A 23,164-nucleotide genomic window follows, 5' to 3' on the forward strand; every position below is an offset into this window, starting at 1 on the left:
ATGGGCTGTATTATATGATTGGCTAACTTGTCGGCTTGCTTGGTGAGTCTATCTTCCAATGATTTGTATTCAATCAAGCATTAGCAATTGGAAACAATCGGGAAATTTTTCTAATGGGAAGGACACGGAACTGCCGCGTCATCCTCATACGAGTATTAATTAATTTTCATTACATGTACAATTCATCGTACGTATTCTTTTATCTATTTAACCTTAGTCAATTTTACAACTTTGTTGAGTGGGAAAAAAAAAGTCATTTATTGTTCAAGATATCAATCAAGAATAACTATTTTTATTTAGAATTTAACAAAAAAGTATCCTCCAAAATAGGAATCCCTTTATTTTCGTTTGTAAAAGACAACCAAAACAGGAAATCAAATAAACACTAAACATAGAAAATAATCGTTGCAGTCAACATATCCCCTTTTTGTAACTTATAAAGCCAAATTCATAATAACTACAGACTAATATAGTAATTTACCTGCTTTTACATCTCACTTTATTATCAATTTAATCATCATCATTAACATTAAAACATTGAATATTATTTACCAAATACAAGAAAATACTGTAATTAAAATAAAATTAATTATAATAACAAACGTAAAAAGAGGAGAAAAAGAATGAAAAGGCCATTCTGGCTTATTTATTTCTGGGTTTGGTTGATTGCTTACACCAATAAATCATTCAACCTTAGTTTTCATTCCAGCTAATTAATATAACAACTACTGTCAAAATACCCTTTTATAAACTACTGTCTTTATCAAAAACTTCCCTCAACTTCTTTCTAACCTCTCTTATCTTACTTCCTGCTTTTATTGTTTTTGTTGTACGAAACTAAAATAAACTTGGTATTATTATCAATACCAAGTGATAAACATGGCAACAACAGCTGAGGAAACAGCAAAGATGGTGGAGACTCAAACTGCGGCGCCGCCGCAACCGCAAACTCCTCCACAAGAATCACCTGCGCCGGTTGCAGAGGCGCAGGAAACTGTGGTTGTTGCTGAAGAGAAAGCTGTGGAAGAAACTCAACCTCCTCCAACTGCCACCTCTGAGGAAGTTCCTGAAACCCCTGTTTCTGTTGAAAGTTAGTTATAAATATTCCTCTGTTTTTTTTAAATTAAATTTTTTAATATTTTTTTTTTATTTCATATATTTTGTATGGTAATTGTGCATATCGTTTGTTAATTTTTTTTGTTATTTTGATGGGTGTTTGAAACTTTTAATTTCCTTGAAATTGTCCATGTGTGAGTGATTGGTTTGAGTAGATTAAAGGGAGTTCTTGTTGTATTTTGAATTTTTTATACAAATGATTTTGTTCTTTTTTAAGAAAGGTGTTACCTATTATTATGGTTTTGATTGATGTATAGGATTTCCAATATGATATCAAAGTGATGGTGAGATGATTAAAATGACCAACTAATAAACAAGTCTTTTTAAGAAAATCATGTGATATCTATATAGATGAGTATGTAATATTCAATATTCATGGATAAAAGATTTTAATTATGCTTTATTTGGGTTTTGAAATATGTTTTTGAATGGTACAATACAAATTATTCTGTGCATAAAGCATATAGGTTTTCATGGAGTTTCAATTTTATTTGTTTTTCGATTTCAAAATCTGTGGTATGGTTGATAAACTTGATATAATGATATGATTAAAACTTGACATTTAGCTACCAATTTTTGTCCTTAGAACTATCTTAGTTGAGTGATGCTTGAATTTTGATACTTCTTGAATGATATAGCTTACCAAAAGAAAAGTACACTTTGTACTATTTTTGTGTCTAGGTACTCAAGCTTGAAATAGGTACTAAATCTTTAAAAAGTTTATCTTCCTAAAAAGGAAACTTTTATGTTCATTCCTATAGTTCATAATCTACTTGAAATTGATTTATTGACTAGGAGAAGGTGACAAAAGGATCTTTTGCTCTAGTGTACGCTTAAGGTTTCATTATATATTTTGTTTTTTGGTTCATAAGAGGCAACTAGACAATTTTGTGTAGTTTGAACCTAAGTCTTGAGTATACTCCTTTACGGCTTTATCATCTAAGCGAGCTTACATTAAGGAATTTAATAGTTCACTTGGCCTTTTTTTCTAATTCGCGTAAAATATATCCTAGGGGGGAAGAAGAGATGCGGATTTGCTGAATTATTATTTTGTACTTAGTGAGATTAACAAGCAGTGTGCATATAAATGAAACCAAAAAGTGATTTTTTTTTTTCATTCAATTGCTATGTTATTAACTTGTAATATGATATACTTGTTATTGACTTCTAGTAAATAATTTGACATTAACGTGTTTGTTGGACAGAGGTTACAGAATCCTCTGAGGAAAAGCCTAAAGAAGAGACGCCTGCTGTGGAGAAGCCTGCAGAGGAGAAGTCTTCAGAGGAAAAGCCTTTAGAGGGCTCAACTGGTAGAGGTATCAATTTTATTCATCAGTCTTATAGTAGATGAGTTCAGTAATTGTTATTGCGATTTTACATATATTTTGATTGTTGCATTCAGATGCTCAGCTTTCAAGAGTTCAAACCGAGAAGAGGAACTCACTGATCAAAGCATGGGAAGAAAGTGAGAAGTGCAAAGTTGAAAACAAGTAAGAATACTTTGTATAGATGTGACAATGTATTGTTTTAGCTGCTGTGTCTATGGCTCAAATTGATTGCTGAGGGACAGACTGAATTACTGAAACATGGTGTTTCGAATAAAGATTTGAGTGAACCAGTCCTCAGAATGTTCTCTAGGGTTGTTCTTGCACAGATTTTACATGTTACAAATCTAGTATAGTTTGAACCATATTATAGATTTAAGCCTTTGTTGTCTGAATAATGCATATAAATATGAACGATAATCTTTGATGGAAAACATGGGACACATTTTCATATACTAAATAATTGAGCAGGGCACAAAAGAAAATTGCTGATGTAGAGGCATGGGAGAACAGCAGGAAAGCAACTGCTGAGGCTGAGTTAAAAAAGATGGAGGTATAGCGCCATTGATTTTGTCTCTTTGAGTAATTTGTGCATAAAAGGCTCTTTAGCTGATAAGGATTATTTCATGAGTGCAGGAAAAGTTGGAAAAGAAGAAGGCTGAATACGCGGAAAAAATGAAGAATAAAGTGGCAATGATTCACAAGGAAGCAGAGGAAAAGAAGGCGACAATTGAAGCCAAACGTGCTGAGGATGTTCTCAAAACAGAAGAGCTTGCTGCTAAATATCGCACCACAGGAAAGCCCCCCAAGAAAATTCTTGGTTTGTTCTAAGGAGAATTACGTGAATAAATTATATCGAGAAGGGAGAAGTGAATCAAACAAGCAGTTAGATTGTGAAAAGGAAAGAACAAGAAAGGTCTTAATTTATTTGTACAAGTGTTCCATGGTTTATTTATTTATTTAGCAGGTGTATAGTTTGGGCAGACTTATGAAAAATTTGTTACATGTTTGTTTTCGTATGTGGATATGATTTCTGATGTGTACATAAGGTGTGTGTATTGGACCACAAATATGTCTGATATCATTTAGATTTTCCTGTTTTCTGTTACAAATTTGCAGCACATCTAATATCTGATATCAGTAAGGATTTACAGTTCTTGGATAGGCATTACACACTAACTGCTTAAGAAGCGCGATCTACATATACAAAATGATCTAATGTTTATTCTAAAACTAACCAGCACTGAATGAAGTTCCATTACACAAAGATTAGAGAAAGACAACATCAGATCACTGTCTTTCTCTAATCTTTGTTACTAACTTTAAAATCCCTGACAAAATTTGGCAAGATCGTGTATCAAGCGATTCATGCCTATTAATAAAAGTTCAGTGCAGGCACTAATCAGTTCTAATCACTTATTCGCTTACTGGAGAATCTAGCAACATGCTCATTGCTAAATCCAAAGGATCACCTAAATCATCAGAAACTGAGTATGTGCTTTCCTGCTGCTCTTTCTTCACGCTTACAGGCTGACAAACTTGGCCTGTCATACCTGAATTTGGAATCTTCCGAAAGGACTCTCCGACTTCAGAGTTCCACAGAGAGAGGAAGACATCAGTATTGTATGTAGGGTATCCTAAGGGGAAGCAGAGGGACTCATATGTTAACCGAGCCTCGGTCTCCACTCTGATACTCTCCCATTGTGCCATATGCCGGGTTATATGTGAGTTATTAGATTGTGTAGCTGTTGGGAACATGTTGGTGGTTGTGTATTTCTTAAAGTGGGTGTTCCAATGATTCTTTACATCATTGTCTGTTCTTCCTGGCAGTTTTGCTGCTATTGCAGCCCACCTGCAAATATGCCATGAATACTAATTAAGTAATTAATACATCTTAAACATTGTTTTAACAACCAAGGAGTTGATAGCCTAAATGTATCTTGTTACCTTGCAATCCAAAGTTAACCCGGTCAGGTGCGAGGTCAAAGTCTTTGACTTATGTTAAAAAAATGTTCATGCTCCAAATGTTCAAACTTATACACTTGCTCCAAAAGTTATACTTCTTATAGAATAAGTTAACTTCTTCTATTCTGCCAATGTGGGTCCTTCTCAACATCAAACTATATAGACTAAACATATAGATCAACTTTTATTTTACCAATGTATGATTTATTTCCCATCATTACAAAGTGAAATGTTTGGAAGAAAACAAATTCTAGTGTGAGTCTGTCTCGTAAGTAGTCTAAATGTATAATTGATGATTTTATTGTAAGGTCAATAGTCGTGCACGTATATATGACATCTGAACAACAATATGATACCTATTGCCAAGAAGACCATGAAGTTGTATAAGAATCTTGTTTTCGTGCTCGGAGAAAGGTTCGTGTTTTATCTCGGGCCTTAGATAGTTTGCCCAACGAAGACGACAACTCTTTCCACATCGATGTATGCCTAATACATAACAAACAATGTTACACATTACACTTTAGTAAATGCATATCACATAATACTACATGAATGAATGAAAATCAATTTTATTTCACCTTGTTGGATTTATTGAGGTAAAAATAACTTTACTGAGCTTGATTGAACAACTTTTGGGTTGGATACTTGGATTGAGCCCATGATGGTTAAACAATGTAATATCAATATACATGTTATTTTTTATTTTAGGCCTAATACACAAGAAGCACCAGTGGTCTAGTGGTAGAATAGTACCCTGCCACGGTACAGACCCGGGTTCGATTCCCGGCTGGTGCATGCTGTTTTTAATAATTCTTCCCCATTTTTGCCTCAACTCAAGACAGATGTGTTGCATATATCGCCAAAAACTTTATTAATTGTCGCAATTTATTAGAATCCAATTGCATTAAACCATTCAGAACTTACTGCGGAGAAGAAGAACTCTGGGTTTTACACTTTACCTAGGTTTAGCTATGGAAGAAGAAGAAGAAGATTAGAAGAGTGCATGTGAGAGAAAGGGGGAATCTATTTTTTTTTTTTTTCTTTTATCTGATTGTTTTTTTTTTTTTTTTTTTTTACAGGATATCTGATTGTTAGGTAAGAGTAGTTAATAGTGGAGTAAAATTAGATGGGGTTATTTTTATACATTATTTTTTTTGGGTTAATTAGGTTAATTAGATTAACAAATGATAGTGAAAATCAAATAAGTGACCTCATTATAGGCTTTAAGTGACTGGAAAGTGTAATTGGATAGTAATCCGTGCTATCAAGGTGAATTAAGAGTAGGGAACTACTCTATTTTATTTTAAGAGTATTTCTAAGGTAGTAATTAACAAATTTTCTGTAAAAAAAATTCATCAATACTCCCACGTTCCCACCATCTGTAAATGGTGTTCTTACTTTGACTATTTTTGCAAGACAATCGCCATCAAAGCAAGAACAAACTTAAGATACACGATTATACTAGTAATATAATATGAAAAAGGGAGAGAGAAAAGAAAAAAATACACTAACCTGCAAGCTTAGGGAGAGACTCCCATTTACAAGGACGACCATTGTTGTTGCGAATGAAATCAATTAGCTTTTGATCTTCTTCAGGAGACCAACACCCTTTATTATTATTTTCATTATAATTCTTCTTTTTCTTCTTATATTTTTTACAGCTTATTGTAGATGAGTTTTTTGTGATCTTTTTTATCATTACCATACTAATGTTTTTCTAAGACGTACATTTGTTAATGTGTTTACAAAAGGGGGGACCTCAGCTCTTATTTATAGCACTAAAAAGGTTGAGTAAACTATACACTACATAAAAATAAATAAATAAATAAATAAAAATAAAAAAAATAAAAAATATTTACATCAATGAGTGATAAAACTATTCGAGAAAATGATGATGATGATGAATGTGAATGTCTAAGTTTTAAGTGCATTATCCAGGTTTCCGACCAATTAGTACATACATGTATTTAATGTAGTGTATGTCATTTATTTACAATTTATGCAACTATATGGTCTATAACTCTATATCAAGTAATTTTCTGTTTTTCATTGTTTTTTTTTGAAAAAAAAAGGTAAATTAATGTTTTTTGGAAGCAATATGTAGTTGTTTATGTAATGGAAAATCCTATAGACAAAATTATGTATGTGCAGTGACAGAGCTAGGAATTTCTAACTAGGGGTTCGTTGACAAATAAACAACGTGTAATTTGACACACAAAAAAAAAAAAAAAAAAAAAAAAAAAACACCCTTAAACATAAAGAAAGGTGAATAGCTAATGTTTTACAACTCAATAATAGTTCAATAACAATATTAGATCATACTTTGAAAGCTATAATAAATAATACATTCATTGAAAACTTGAAGGAACACATCTTTCTCAGTTTTGTAAACATGAATTGTGGATTTGTCGAAAATTAGGTTTTTTTTTTTTTTGGTATGGGATGGGCTTGTTTGAATTAGGTGAATCATTTGACATGTCCTAACTAATTAAATTGAAAATTATAAATTAATAATAGTTCGTTCAATTATCATATCCTACAATAATCAACTTATTAAAAATTTAACACAATTAACAAGTTAACAACCCTAACATTGAGATTTAGACAATTAACTGGTTTAAAAAATTGGTTTTAACAATTATAAAAATGGGATTCAAACCATTTAAATTGAACTTTAAATTACTAACAATTAAAGAAAATTAGGATTTTTTTTTAAAAAAAAAAGAAAAAAAAAAATCAGTTTTACACTTCTTATGTTTGTCGATTTCATATTTCACATTTTTTTATGTTTTCTTTCCCTCTTATTTTTTCATATATATATATATATATGACTGTATGTACATATTTAAATATTTGTAGGGGGTGTTGAGAATATTTATGCTTCATGGAGTTATTTTATTGAATTTGCATACGTACATAACATAAACATATATGCATGAAATTAGAATTTTAAATTCCACTATGACCCTATTCTTTTGGTTTTTTTTTTTTTCTATCTATTCAATATTATTTAACTTAACAAAAAAGAAAAGAAAAGGAAAAAAAAAATCGATGATGTTAATAACATGGAGTGGCAGGACTGCAGGAGTGCCCCAAACCATCAAATCAAACCCTTTTAAGCTTTTAATGTTTCATTATTTTGTTATAAATTTTGAAATCAAATTTCATCTACGTCCAACCACTCAATATAATTGATGCTTCTTCTACAAGCTAAATATTCGAAATTAAACACCCTATACTTGTATAAATGGAGAACAGTTCCAGTACAATGGACAGCCGAGCTAAGAAAACTTAAATTATGTAATCTTACAGGGAAGCTTAAATTGCATTTAAGATTATTGCTCACATTTATTTATTTGTTAAATTTAAAAACATGTACTACGTACTTTCTTCCATTTTTTCTTATGAGAAAAATCCCAAAAATATGTAGTAGACCCACAACTGCCACAAGGCCACAAGAACAAGGGAATTAATGTCTTTTGAAGTCTTTGTCTTTAGTGTTTGACAAAGAGTGTGTGTGTCAGATCTCAGAAATTTTGTGGACCAACTTTAGCTACTTGTAGTCTTCTTCAAGTAGTAAGATTTTGTTCTAGGTGAAATTTAATACTAGTAAGATTTTTATTGCTATAAATAATATGACAAAATAATTATCTGAATTTTTCTGCATTTATAAATTTAGTGAATGCCCTGAAAGTATGAAAATATCTAGATTTACGTGATTTTTTCAGCACTATTTTCAGCTTAATTTATTACTCAGCTACCTCGATCTTTCTCTATATCCCCTTTGTTTTTATATAGTTGTAAAAGAAATCAAGAGAATGAAATACTTAAAAGACATTAACCCTATATTATATATGTACTACCTCTTTAACATATTTTGCTTAGGTAGTGCATGTTGCACTTATACTAATCTTTTGTATACTAATCATAAATAAGTACCAAAGACGTATCGATTATAGTACTCTACCTAAAAAAAAGGAACAAATAACTCTCTCTATCTTTGATCCTTTTGTTTGCCTCAAATTTATTTTTGATTTGTCCTTTTGTTATGCTTCATATGTACTGTGAGTTAGGGGTGAGCACAACCGGGTACCCGGTTGATTTTGACGGACCCGGTATTGGAACTGGTTGTACCGGGTCTTGGATACTTGGAACTGGTCTTGGAACCGGTTATACCGGGTCCTCAAATTTTGGACCCGGTATTGGAACCGGTGGGTACCAGTTTCAAATCCGGGTACCCGGTTTCTATTTTCCTTGCTATTTTTACTGATTTTTTTTTTTTTTTTTTTTTTTTTTTTTTTTTTTGCAAGCTATTTTTATTGAAATTTTAACCTGCTTCCTATAACCTACCTGCTTCCTGTAATCTCTGAACTTAGAAAAAAAAACATTGAAAAATGTTTACATAATTAAAAATGTCTTGATAATAAGTTCCACAAAGTCCATACAAACTTCATCAAAATGACAAGTTTACAAAATGACATAAAGTCCATAAAATCATAAAACATCCTACTTTATTACAAGTTAAAATCTCTTGATTCCAAGCATGAAGCACACTTCACAAATACCCTGTAAAAAAAAAGCACATATATTAAAATCATAAGAGTATATATATATATAAAAATTATATATATATTAAATCACAACCAAAATTAGAGAAATAAAATATAAAAATTATACCATATCAATTATTTCCAATAATGTCATTAACTTGTGTGATACCACTATCACCCAATTCTGAAAAATAGTAAACAAGATAAGTAATAAACTTAGTAAGAGAAATAAAATATTAAAACAGATAAGTAGATGATAAATAGTAGTACTACCTTCTTCATACTTCTCGACATCCTCTAAAAACCGCTCAATATCCACACAAATATTAGATGCTCTAAGCCAATCTCGAGCACACACTAAAGCTTCCACCGTCTTTGGCCCCAAACTACTACGAAATTGATCAAGTACTCGGCCGGATGTACTAAATGCGGACTCACTAGAAACGGTAGAAACTTGAATAGCTAAAATGTCCTTAGCCATTGTTGCTAACACCTTGTATTTTTCACTTTTTTCCTTCCACCATTGCAAAATATCAAACATATCCCCATCAACCCTTTTCTCCCTAACTTCTTCAAGATAGTTATCCAACTCACTTTTTTCAATAACCCCTCCTCCACCATCCTCCTCCACCATCTTCCTCATCAAACTCATCATAAAACTTTTTCATTTGCTCATTATTTGGTCCTTTTGAGCTTTCTTGACCATCAACATTCATACTAGAATGATTAAAATCACGAGGATCATTTTTGAGAGAAGAGGCAACAATAGCATCATAATAGTTAAACAACTTTCTAAGAATGTCATACAAATCGTCACACATAACATCCACCTTAACAAAGTCATGAGGAAAAAGCTTCTTAAAAGAGTACTTCACAAACCTAAGCTTATATCGAGGATCTAAAACAACCGCAACTAACATCATGACATTTGTCTTAGTAAGATCTCCATAGTACTTATCAAACTTGTCCCTCATTAGCTTACCCATAACCCTCCTAGTTCTTCATAATTCAACATCAAAAAGAAAAATATTATTAGAGCATAATCAAGCATTGACCCACTTGATCAAATACTACAATTAACGACAAAAGCTACGCAATTTAGCATAATGTTGTAAGTTCATCAATTGGGTTCAATGAATAATCAACATCCCAGATAAAATTCATCAATTTGACCAATTGACTACTCCCAAATTCTGTTAAAAACAAACAAATTTTACAAAATTCAGCAAAAATAACACGAATTAAACAAACTCCACCTATAAATTTGAACTCAACACAATTGAAAGAAAATACCAGAACTTCACAAACCCAGAAAATTACCCAAACATGCAAAGCTAATCCAAAAAAATAGCACAACTAATACAAATTTCATAAACATGAGAAACTAACTACAATTATCATAAACATGCAAAACTAATACAAATTTCAGAAAATTTACGGTATATAAAATTATAAATTACTAAAATAAGTTAAATTTTTTAGTAAAATTATAAAAAGAGCTTGGAAGGAGAAGAAACTTTAACAATATGAGCAACAACACAGTCACGGTGAGAGCTTCAATGGAGAATCCGAGTGGTGAAGCTTGAACGGAGTAGCCGTGAAGGGGTGAGATCTGAGAGCTTGAACGGAGCCGGCGTAATGGAAAGTCCGAGTAAGGTGACCAGTGAAAGGGACAAGGGGTGAGATCTGAGAGAGTGATAGAGTATTTGATTCAAAGTGATGGAGGCTGTGAGATTTTAGGGTTAGTGTTGAGAAAAGATATATGAGTACATTAATATGTTGGCCTTACACAAATTTGGGCTGTAAAAAAAAAATCCAAGCATTCGAAATAGCATATTTTGCACTAAAAAATCCAATTCCAAGACCGGGTACCCAGTAATACCGGGTCCAAGACCGGGTACTCGGTATTGGAACTGGTATAACCGGGTACCCAGTGGGTACCGGGTCCAAAATTATAGGACCCGGAATTGGAACCGGATATAACCGGGTCCTATATTTTGGACCCAGAATTGGAACCGGTATAACCGGGTCCGGGTCCAGACCCACCGGGTCCTAACCGGTTCCAATTCCAATACCGGGTACCCACAGTTTTTGCTCACCCCTACTGTGAGTATGTGACTATATAAGTGTTATAGAAAATCATTGCTTCATTTTCCCATTTACTATATTTAGCCCTATTAAGGTTTCCTTATCTACCACTACTTAATTGACAGTTTGTAACATAAAATTAACAAAATTCAAATATGTCAAAAGGGAAACTTTGGCCAATAATATATATTTAATTATCAATAATTAAATTATAAAACAAATAGATATTTTAAAATTATATATCTTGAACTTGCTTTGGAACCCATTGCTTCTTTTTTTTTTTTTTTTTTTTTTTTTTTTTTTTTTTTTGAGAAAATTTCTTCTGCTTTTTCTGTCCTCTTTCTTAGCCTTACAATTATGGCCCACCTTCTTGCAAGTCTGACAAAAAGGAGGAGCTCAGGAAACTGCTGCTCCACCACCTTACCACAAGGATTTTCTCATCTGCATACAAAGGGACTGTCTTCAGAAATCAGAACCTCAGCATTTCTCCCAATTCTACTGACTCAATTGGGAGAATTGGTAGACCCCAATCATACTCCCAATTCTACTCAGTACTCCAAAAGGGAGGTTAGGAAACCGCACTCACAGAGGGACTGTCTTCAGCATGGAAGTCAAACCCAGCAGTTCCAAGGTGTCACAACAATGGGTCTACCAAGATGCATATGAGGTCCAGAGCTTAATACTACGTATAAGATTCTTATCATCCTCATTAACAAATTGAATAATAAGATACTTGGTATATGCTTTATAACCGTTACATATTATTTGCAACGATTAGACATTTTCTCTCTCTACTTTACGTCAAATCGTTGCAAATAATATGTAAAGGAGGTAGTATTAATAAATATCAAAAATTGATTAGGTGAATAATACAAAAGTTAAATGTAGCATTTGTTTTTTTACTTCGTATAAAAGCACAGTAGTTTTATCTACTTTGTATAATTAACCCCAATGTGACACATTATTAATTATTGTAAGAAATTAATTGTCCTATTGACCCCAAAAAAAAAATATCAATAAATAAATAAATAAAATAAAAAAAAAATTGTGCTACTCTACTATGTCTACTTTGTCTAGCACTCTAGATGTATCTTCAATGCATGAATAGTAAAGTTGAATTTTCAAACCTTTGAAAATTTTAATTTTTGTTCAATTAGCTTTCTTTTTTTTTTTTTTTTTTTTTTGACGATAATTAGCTTTCTTTAAGAAAGGAATCCCAATGTACTCTGTACTTTAATATATTAAATTTTTTAAAATATATATACTGGCATAAAAATTGTAGACATCTATCTTTATTTCTGTATCTAGAAAATGCGGAATAACGGAGTAAGTTTAATGCGGAATAACGGAGTAAGTTTAAGTATTTGTTATTTAATTTTCACATTTTTCACAAATTTATTAATCAATCAAAGTATAATTACACCAAATCATTATTTCAAAATATTCATTATATTGTTGATTAAATTAGACAAGAACAACTTATTTTAGATGAAAAGATTTATCATTCATCTTTCTCTCTTTTTTCTTCATGCTCAAGAAAGCTCAAACACTAAATTGTTGCTTTTTCAGAAGTGGGTTCACCTCATCATCAATGTGAATTAAAAAAGGACGATGTTCATTCATAAAAAGGAATAAAATCACCTTCTTCTTAATGTAACATTTAGACAAAGTTAATAAGTAAAAGAAATGCTAAAAGCATAAAAGTGAGGCAAACTTCATACACGCAAAGCAAAGGCTAAAAATATAATATTGAATCAAGGACAAGTATATCCTTATAATTTATTAGTCTTCTTGAAAAAAAATTGGCACAACATAGTATTACTTGATCTCCAAGTTATCTAAACTTTATAAAGACCTCTCTTTATTCCATTTTCCCCCTAGTATGCTCTAATTATCTTTAGTTTGTAATAATCTCAAAATTAAAGCAATCTTAAATTAAAGCATAATCATAGAACAGAATTAAATGGTTAAGCTAACAATAATTGGAAGGATTAGAGATGGCATGCCAATGTCACAAGGTCTAAGGTATGCTAATGAAGATTACAACAACATACCATACTACAAGCAACAAGCTGAATTCATTCTCAAAGAAATCTCAAGAGGTTCTTTAGCACCTAATCCAAAGATGACCATTCGCCTCGATCATCAACATTCTTTCAAGTATAATATCCCTCTAGCTCTTCCCCTTCCCCTTCCCCCGCGCCCTAGCAAGTGCCCCTCTAAGTTTTGATTTAATTTACGCGAATTTGTATTGCTAACATGGTTTTTCTAATGATCATTATAAGTTGTTTGGTAGCTTGTGGTGTTTGCTTCATCACATTGTGTGATTCTTCATATCCGAGAACACTAGCCTTTCATTACCTTGAGGATTTGAGACAGGAGTTTGAGAAATTTCAAAGCGATCAACTTGTGGATAAAATTACTAGACCATATAGTTTTGTCAAGTTTGGTAAGCATTTCTTTCTTGTATTGTTAATATTGTTTTCCTCTTTTGTTTGTTGATTTAATTTGATTATCTTGAAGATGTTTATAGCGCGAAATCTTATGATTTTTTATTTTTTATAACTTGTGTGATTATATGTAGACAGTGTGATTATCAACATTAGGAAACAATATGTTGACACAAGAACACAAGCTAATCTAAAGAAGTTGAATGCTAATCGCGGACAAGAGTTGAGTATATCAATACAAACCATGTCTGCAGTTATAGAAAATAGAAAGCAACTAGGTAAAAAAATGCTCTTTCTCCAATTGTTTAACTCATATTTTCAATGAATTTTGTGAAAAGCTAAACTAAATTGTATTCATTGCTTTTACTAGATTATATGGAAAGAGTTGTGATGGCACCTCAAATTGTTTCACCAATATGGGGTTCTAGGCGTCTTGAGGTACACAATCTTAAATTCTAAAGAACAATTTTGAAGATTGAAAATGTTATGAAAGTAAAGCTTACAATTCATCATGTGGCAGATCATCGCGATGAAATGGACACCAATTGGCATTTCAATTAGTGTTGTGGTCGTTCTTCTGCTGTGGGCGTCTTTGATAATGGCAGATTATGTTGTCTTGTGCTCGTGACACAACGTTGCAGAAATCTCTCAGTCATTCTTTTTCCTCTATAGTACTGCAGTATAGAAAAATATACAACACAACAATAAAACAGGTTGTCCAAGCTTAAAAACACACAATATAACTTCCTTGATGATCAAATAATACCAAAGTTAATATTTCTAACTGAGATGCAGATGAATATGCAGTACGTACAGCCATCGAACAGTTTACAAACAACCTACTCACTTAAAGACAGTAAATCAGTAATCAAACTATAATCTACATTTTCAACAAGCAATCCCCAGCATACAGCTTTCAACAGGGCTGGGAGCTCCACAGAAATTCGAAACAGAGCTCGATTTCATTTGTATCATACATCTCCAGCAAAAGTCCCTAGATTTCCCTTAATGTCTTTAGTTCGTCCCCTATCTATGTAAACTCGGTAATCTTCTACGTTATGACACCAGAATTTATTGCAGAAACGATCAGTACAACAGGATTCATCTCAGGAATTTGTTTCTAATCTTTCAAACAAGTACTGCAAATCAAAGAAAAAACCAAAATTGCTCTGCATAATAATTAGGCCTTAATAGTCATTTCAAGTTGCTAACCAGTAATTGCTTAACTTTCAACTATCGGTCTCTCCCTTATTATCTAAACACGTACTTATTACTAGTCTTATTCCACATAAAAGTCCACCTGCACTTTTTTTTTATTTGTGATATATACCAATGAAGCATTACTCGTTACATTTAAATTTCAAACCAATAAATTAAGTAGCACTTCCTAAAAACTAGTGCATAACCTTAAACAAGGTCTAACACAGATTAAAAGGGGTACCTTAATGGTATAATAAGAGTGACCAGCTGTCGATAACGTACTCGGATGGGTGCTCCAAACAAGGCCATCCACAAGAGCTGCAAATTATTACATGTTAGCATATCGCGTACACAAATTTAGGTGCATATTGTTCAGTTGAGAAACATGCATTATTAGTCCAAAGTCATCAAGATGATAAATCGGATATTGCAAATAGCTCAAAATCTTGTAGCTCAAATCCAAGTATCCAATTACTATCAAACCAAATGCAGCGAAAATTAATCACAGACCTTCAGCATGCATATGTTTTAGGCAGGTTACATGGAATCTTGAAATACAATTGATCAATCTATGAATATAATATCAACAGTTTCCTTTAATTGCGTTGCACTTGCACCCCCGGTTATATACATGTAGGAACCTTGTGTTACTCCGACTTATGAACTCATATAAGACATGTACACGTGTCTAACTCGGCTATTTTTATCCAAAATTAAGGGTTGATTCCCATCTCATAGAGTCCAAGTAACATTTATAGAGGAAAACACATCAACAACGAAATAAATAAAGAAATTACACCCAGAAATGATATCAAACACTAAACTTATTGAATTTCAACTTCTTGCATGCTTGCTAATTGATTCCAAAAATATAATACTAATGAATTTCATTAACCAACAACTAGATTTACTTTCTTGTGATATTCAACTTCACATTTGAAAACCCAGAAAAATGATTAAGCCCAAAATTATAACAATTGAAGAAAGAACAAGAGTATGTTCTGTTTATGGAACGGCCGTGTGAAGAAGATAATTTACCCACCAAAATACACAATAAAATACGTAGTAAAAAAAAAAAAAAAAATTAAAAAGAGAATTTTAATATGATTTTACCTTAATTACTCTTTGATTTTACCCCAAAATCCTTAATTGAGTAAAACAGTACAGTGTCTGGCAAGCCACTACTAACGGAACGGCCCATCGACGGGAAAAAGCAACCCACAAACCACAACTCCGCCGTGACACCCACCACGTGAGGTTGGTTAAAAGTTTAATGAGGAGGTGATGGTTCATTAGGGTAATTGAATTTTTTTTCATCGGTCCAAAACCGGACTGAACTAATAATAGTAATCCAAACCCGTGGTCTGATTTAGTTTAGTTTGATTTGGTTTTTTTTAAGTCGGAACTAATCTCAATCTCGAGAACCACCTAAAATTTTTATCAATTAAACTAGTTAGTAGTCTAATTTTTGGTGTACTGCTAGTCTACTACTCAATTGATTGTGCAAGATTATAGAATGACCCTCTCATATGAGGTATTGAGGTGTTATAAAATTTCTAACAAGTACTGCAAATTAAAATTACTAAGACATTTACATTTTTGTTTTGTCAAATTTGAGCTCAATTTGGATCAATAAGGGCCAAAATAGCCCCCAAAACCTTTAATGGAACAATCTCCAACACGCAAACTGTGAAACAAAATTAATAAGTGGAGAGTGGGCCCCATTAACGAAATTTTGTTAATGGCGGGATAACAGCAAGATTAGTGTATAGAAAATAAATATATTTTGGGGTTACAGTGTAGAAAGTTCTAAATGGAGGGGCACATCGTACAAAAAGTGAAATTTAGAGGGTTACTAATCTTACTATATAGAGAAACCCTTTTTTTTTGGTGTACAGAGCTGTAGTGTAAGCTATTGATAGGCTTGTTCATCGATCAAAAATCAAATTGGATAAAAATTATGGTTTAAAACCCGAATTAGTTTGGACTAAATTTAGGATTTTTTTTTTTCTTTTATTTGGTTTAGTAGCGTTCATCTTTTGGCTGGGGTTGAATTTTTTATTTTAATATCAAATATTACCCAAAACTTTAACTAATTAACTTAATTGATAGTCTAATTTTTGGTGTACTAAGGTGGTGTGAGATTATAGAGTGACCCGCTCTTATGAGGTGTATAATCCTGTATATTTAATTACGGACAAAATCTACTCTCTTTTAGAGGATTGCAAAATGTAGCTCATTTCTAAATCTATCACTTATTATTTTATCTTATGAAGTGAATCAACTTCAAAATTGGTAAAGAATAACAATACGAAGATTGTTTGTGCAATAGAAGGAAATTGTGTGGTACACTATCATATCATGTTCATGTTTGCCTCCCCTAAAACGTTCACATAGTGTTTCATACTTAATGGGCTTGATAGTCTAATGGTCAATTTGTTGAGAACATTGTGTTGTAAATCTAGTGATCATTATTTAGGTCACTAATCTGCTTGGGCCTCCTTGATCATGACATTGGTTTGTTGTATAAGAGATAAGACCCCCTTCCAAGTTCCAACCACCCAAAGTAATATCTTTATTGAATTTAGGTTTGATTAGTTGATTACCCACAAATAAATAAAATGGTGCAAATCAATTACATGTGATATTGTGGTTGATATCAGTAATGTTATTCGTGATTTGGTCAAAATACTCTTTTCTCTTCAAAGTTAATCTATGATTTCAAAGTATACATAGTTATTTTAAATTATGATGTTATAGACGTGTAAGATTTGTTTTGTAAATACGTACCAATTGGAAATTTATGTGGATCTGTAGTATTGACAATTCTGAGCCCAAGTGTGTATCTAAAATAAGGGTTCCAAAATAAGTAGTATGTTTTCATCTCATAAAATTATTAGTTAGTGTACTTCAACATTTGTACTTATCATTGTTTTCCCATAAAATTAAAAACATTATTGATTTGACTTGTTTTTTATAAATTTATTAGGCCTCCTTCTCTAAAAAGTTTTATTTACAAAGATTTATCTTCTTTTGTTAGGAGGCAAAATCAATTCAGCTAATGAATAATTCAACCACATTTGAATTGATTCAAAAAGACTTAAACCTAACTGATTCACGCACTCGACAAATTTCAATTGAGTAATGAGAATCGAGAATGGGCTCTAACCACTTGAGCTATCTCCTACTCACAAAATATTTGTTACATAACTCAAATATAAACACGTTTTTTAGTTATACATTGGTTTTTAGTCTCCTATGGTATGTCATCACACGTTTATTAGTTATACATTAGTTGTTATTAGCCTCCAAAGTCATTTCAATTAATGGGTCCCAAAGTTGGAGCCGCCAACGGAAAAAACAGATACTTGCAAAATTAAAAATTTGATACCATTGTATATGATCAAGTATGTAATACATTATTGCTTTCACAAAAAAAAAAAAAAAAAAAAAAAAAAAAAAAAAAAAAAAAAAAAAAAAAAAAAAAAAAGAGTATGTAATACATTACCAATATACAAGTACGCATTTTTCAAGTCTTGGTCATTATATCTTAATTAATCGGTGTTAAGTTAGTATTTAAATACGATATTTGGAATCAATATTTTTGTCGGATCTTTTTGGATCAGTATCTCACCAAATAAATATTTGTAAAGTCTGGTATACGTATATGATGTGTACATATACGACGGTATAAACAAATGCATGCATGGAATGAGATACGTATGTAGAACTACTAAAGAATTTCTCCCATTTTTCTCACTGGTTATTACTTCAAGTTGTCTCATCAATCATCATTGTTGATATTATAAGAAAATTACGAAATTAATTTTCTAAAGGTATTTCTTCTAGTTCATTATGTACACTGCTGCACTGCATGCATTATCTAGCTACATTATTCACATAGGCTTCTTTGACTATGCATGGTTTGTGATTTACACAACATGCACATGGAAAAACATAATCATGTAAAATCGATTTTATTATAAGACTCATCTCGATAAATAATTTCATAATATTACTTTTTTGTGATTTTTTTTTTTTTTTAACTAAAGATAATTCTAGGCAAAGTTATACAAAGTACCTCTTAAAAAAAATAAAAATAAAATAAAGGTACTTTGTACTACATATATTGTTAGTTAAGCGTTAAAAATACTCTTAGAAAAAAATAATGACACATTTAATGTGAACAAATACAGTACAGAAGGTTTTGCGTAGAACGGACTCATGTGAGTCCAGTTTATAACCTTCAAACACATCACCTTCATTTTCTCTCTCCTCCATTATTACAATTCTTCATTCATCACCATTTTTTTTTCACATTTTCTCTCTCCTCCATTATTAATGAGCTCTTCTCTAATCGAAACCAAAGCATCAGCAGCAGATATTAAAGAGCGATAATTCGCGACCGTAACTTCCTTCATCTGCCGCCACACCGCAACTTCCTGCATTTGCCGCCGACCATTATCTGCCGCCATCCACAACTTCCTGCATTTGCCGCCGAATTCTCTCCGCATCAACTCAAAGAAGCTCATTTACATATTGAATTAAATTACTTGAACCTGCTGATATGTTCTATAGGCGAGTTCAATACGACAATACTATCTAATATATATGCCTTTCAGTTCTATTTTTTTTTTGTTGCTGTTCCTGCCAGAAATTCGAAAATGATGCAAAAGTTAGAGCTCAGAAATGGAGAAATTGAGAAAGAATCTGACTTTGTGAACACAATTGAGGGTAAAGATAATGGTGTCTAATGTAGTACTCTGTACGGTTTTGTAAAAGAGAGGAGCTCTGACAACAGTTTATATGCCTGACCAATATTATCTAATACCTAACCAAAATTATCTAATTTCTAATACTTATTATCTAATTTCTGACAAATATTATCTAATTTCTGACACTTATTATCTAATTTCTTATACTTATTACTAATATCTGACCAATACTATTTAATTTCTGATACATATTATCTAAGACCTGATCAATATTATCTAATACCTGACCAATATTATCTAATTTCTGACACTAATTATCTAATTTCTGACCATTATTATCTAATTTCTGACAGTTAATTTTTTTTTGTATGATGGACTCACGTGAGTCCGTTCTACACAATACTTTTCCAATACAGTATGTCATCATTCAAAGCTCACTAAGAATATAATTTAAGTTAATTTCCTCAAATGTGGATGGTTCAAGGAAAAGCATCTATACCATTAATTCATATAATTGAGTCATTGATCATTGAAGGTTGAATTATTTTTTTTAATTAATAGCTTATATAGAGAACAAAATAACTTAGCTGATTTTGCATGAAAGTTATTGATAACAAACAAATGAATTAATATTATCCCAAACAAACAAAAAAATTTGATTACCTTGTTAATAATTAATGAAAAGGTGTTAAAAGATAATATAATTCACACACATGATACATACCAAACCTTCTAAAGATCTTTTTTTTTTTTTTTTTTTTTGGAGGAATTCTAAAGATCTAATTAGATCTATTAACCAACTTCTTGTATCATCATTGCTAGGCTTTACTTAATGACGTTATAGTTCTTAGCATATTATTAACATTGAGTGACAAGTATAGAATTGATATTGATATGAGTTACGAAGCTAGAGCATATACTAAGTATATAGTTATAGTTACTCGATACGTCATAATCTAAACACATGTGGATTATTACATAAAATTATAAATTGCAGCCATGTTAAGCTGGATTGCACTCATTGTTGTTTGTTAATATTACTCCAATTGTTTCTTTATTTTTGCATTATTTTTATTTTACGTTTGTCGTCAGTTTATTAAGATTGTCAAAGCACATCTCTAGACATTAATATATATACTTAGTTATATGAGTGAAATTTTTTAAAAATAAATAAAAGTACGTATATGAAAATTGAAAATAGACTCCAAACCGAATTTATCATCATCAAGATCTCTTGTGATAATATCTTTTTCTTATTTAGAGTATTGAAATATATATAAAATAACCAAATGCAATTAGTTTCACAAGCAAAAAGAAACAAGCTAGGTACGTAGTATCAATACATATAACAACAATTATTTGTCCTTTTAAAATTAAAAAAAAAAAAAGTACGGAGTAATAATTTGTAATATGATATGGTTGTTAAACGTCGCTCCCCTTTTACTAGGCATCGCTCGCTTTTTTTAAGATTTTCCATTTTTACCCCTATCAAATAAATAGCCACGACTCACTTTACGGTACTCAAAACTCTCGTACTTCACTCTCATACTCTCATTTACTCTCATTTTATTCTCTAAAAAAAATAAGTAAAATCAGGAAAACAAAAAATTTGATTACAATAATAAATTTGATAAAATAATAATACTAATTACTCTAATCACAAAATTAATACTAATCATAATAAAATAATAATAATAATAATAATAATAATAATAATAGTAATACAAAGATTACAATAGTAAATTTGATTAATTAATCAATTTAAGAAAAAAAAAGAAAAAAAAAAGAAAGCACTACATACATCCGCCCAAAACATTAGGATCCACCTCTTGGTGGATCCTAATTTTTTAAGTGGATCTACCTAGGTGGATCCACTTAAAATTTCCGGATCCACCAAGGAGGATCCGGAAATTTTAGGCGGATCTCCCACATCCGCCTAAAATTTCCGGATCCTCCTTGGTGGATCCGGAAATTTTGAGTGGATCCACCTACGTGGATCCTAAAATTTTAGGCGGATGTTTTATTTTAATTTTTTTTAAAAAATAGTACGACGACTTATGGAATCCTCCGACGAAGCTTTCGGTGTCCGAATGTTGTCGACATCCATCGTCCTAAACCTGTTGCTAATGCTGAGTAAATTTTTTTTAAAAAAATTAACTTGGATTTTTGGTGGTAGATCGAATGTGGTGGGCCGAGGTCGGATGTGGTAATTCGGGATTTTTTTTTTATCACGTGGTAGTAAGTGGAGGGGTCGGGAATGATATTATACCATTATGCACTACAATTTACACAAAGGGCAATATCGTCCTTTCATGTCAAAAAGGGAGCGTTAGTATGTAAAATGAGAGCGACGTTTAGCAGTTGAGATATATGCCAAATTAAATTTTTTTAAAGTAGTGGCTTGTTATAAAATACAGTAGTGCGTAGAAATATAGAATCAAATTCAATTAATTTATAAATCATCTTCTTAATTGTTTGCCGACAATTATGTACGGCCTATTATTTTATGTGCTCGTAGGTCTCGTAGTACGTATACAAAAACACTATTGCATTAATATTGCTTTAGAGTTTTGACCACGTACATATTTACCACAAATACCTTATAATACAATTTCAGAATGCTTTTTAGTTTGTAATATTCGTTGATTAAGCTTATTATATATTTTATATTATACTACCTCCATTTTCCAAAAGTTCTTAATTCTTACTTTTTGCATACAAATTAATATCATTGGAGACACAAGGTTAATGGGGCGAGTTAATGTAATGAACCAATAAATAAATAAATAAATAATTAGAGAGTATAAAATGTAAAATGGTGTATGAAAAAGGTAAATAAAGTACTCCCTCCGTTTTTTTTTATATGCATCACTTTGACAATTGCACTATTCACATATCATGGTTGACTTAATTTTTTCACCTCTAAAAAATGAATAATTATTATTATATTATATATCATTAGATTCGTCATAATGTCTAGTTTCATAATATAATTTTGTTACAATTTTTACTAATACACAATTAAAGATATTTATGGTCAAAGTAGCGTCTCGACAAATATACTGGTCAAACTGATGTATATAAAAAAAACAGAGAGAGTAAGTAATAGTAAGTGAAAATGCGTAGATAACGTGAGATAAGAGGAATATAGTAGTACTCCGTGTAAGAACTTTTAAAGACAAGAGCTTTTCAGAAATTTTTATACTACCTCCGTTACATATTAGTTGCAACTTTTGCCATTTAGGGGTGCTACCTATTAGTTGCAACTTTCTTTTTCTTTCTGTTTTTGGTAAATTTTTTAGGCCAAATTTACTTCTTTACCCTTACTAAAAAAATCATAATCTCAATTACATTTTATAATGTGACCAGATTATACCATTTAACCAACATCATTAATTTAATGATTCCCACCAAATATCTTTTTCCACTTATTTATTGACCAACCAACTTCATTGAATGATTCAAACCACTTTACATTTATTTCCAGATTTGGGGAAAATTGAAAACCCTAGTTCATCTAAGTTCATCCTCTTACTCCTCCATAGCTTTCTCTCTCCGTCCTCCATGACTCTCTCTCACCTTCCTCCATGAATTTCTCACTCCTCCCTCCATTTAACCCACGAAATCTGTACGCCTACCTCAACAAACCCACGCAATTTCTCCAGATCTTGACCAATTGAGCACGATTTCCTCACAAATTGCCAATATTTTGTGTAAACTTCACGAATTCAGCAGATTTATTCACGAATTCAGCA

General features: G+C 31.6%; 1 protein-coding gene, 1 long non-coding RNA gene, 1 other non-coding gene and 1 pseudogene across 3 annotated transcripts; 3 read left to right on the top strand and 1 right to left on the bottom strand.

Moving 5' to 3' along the window:
* Positions 1 to 820: 820 nt before the first annotated feature.
* LOC145608234 (remorin-like) lies at positions 821 to 3,599 on the top strand. The gene is made up of 5 exons (XM_081663846.1): positions 821 to 1,090; positions 2,322 to 2,432; positions 2,519 to 2,606; positions 2,913 to 2,994; positions 3,078 to 3,599. Exons 1-5 carry the CDS (start codon positions 880 to 882, stop codon positions 3,270 to 3,272), a joined length of 687 nt encoding a protein of 228 aa, XP_081519972.1. The 5' UTR covers positions 821 to 879; the 3' UTR covers positions 3,273 to 3,599.
* A 258-nt stretch (positions 3,600 to 3,857) lies between these two features.
* Positions 3,858 to 6,111, bottom strand: LOC145607563 (transcription factor MYB17 pseudogene; annotated as a pseudogene).
* On the top strand, positions 5,131 to 5,201 carry TRNAG-GCC (transfer RNA glycine (anticodon GCC)). The gene has a single exon. It is a non-coding gene; the product is annotated as a tRNA-Gly (tRNA).
* Positions 6,112 to 13,002: 6,891 nt separating the features above from the next.
* Positions 13,003 to 13,690, top strand: LOC145609753 (uncharacterized). The gene is made up of 3 exons (XR_014106060.1): positions 13,003 to 13,204; positions 13,330 to 13,493; positions 13,629 to 13,690. It is a non-coding gene; the product is annotated as an uncharacterized LOC145609753 (long non-coding RNA).
* Positions 13,691 to 23,164: the final 9,474 nt, after the last annotated feature.

Source organism: Chenopodium album, chromosome 23 (assembly GCF_948465745.1).
Source record: "Chenopodium album chromosome 23, dcCheAlbu1.1, whole genome shotgun sequence".
NCBI classification, from domain to species: Eukaryota; Viridiplantae; Streptophyta; class Magnoliopsida; order Caryophyllales; family Amaranthaceae; genus Chenopodium; species Chenopodium album.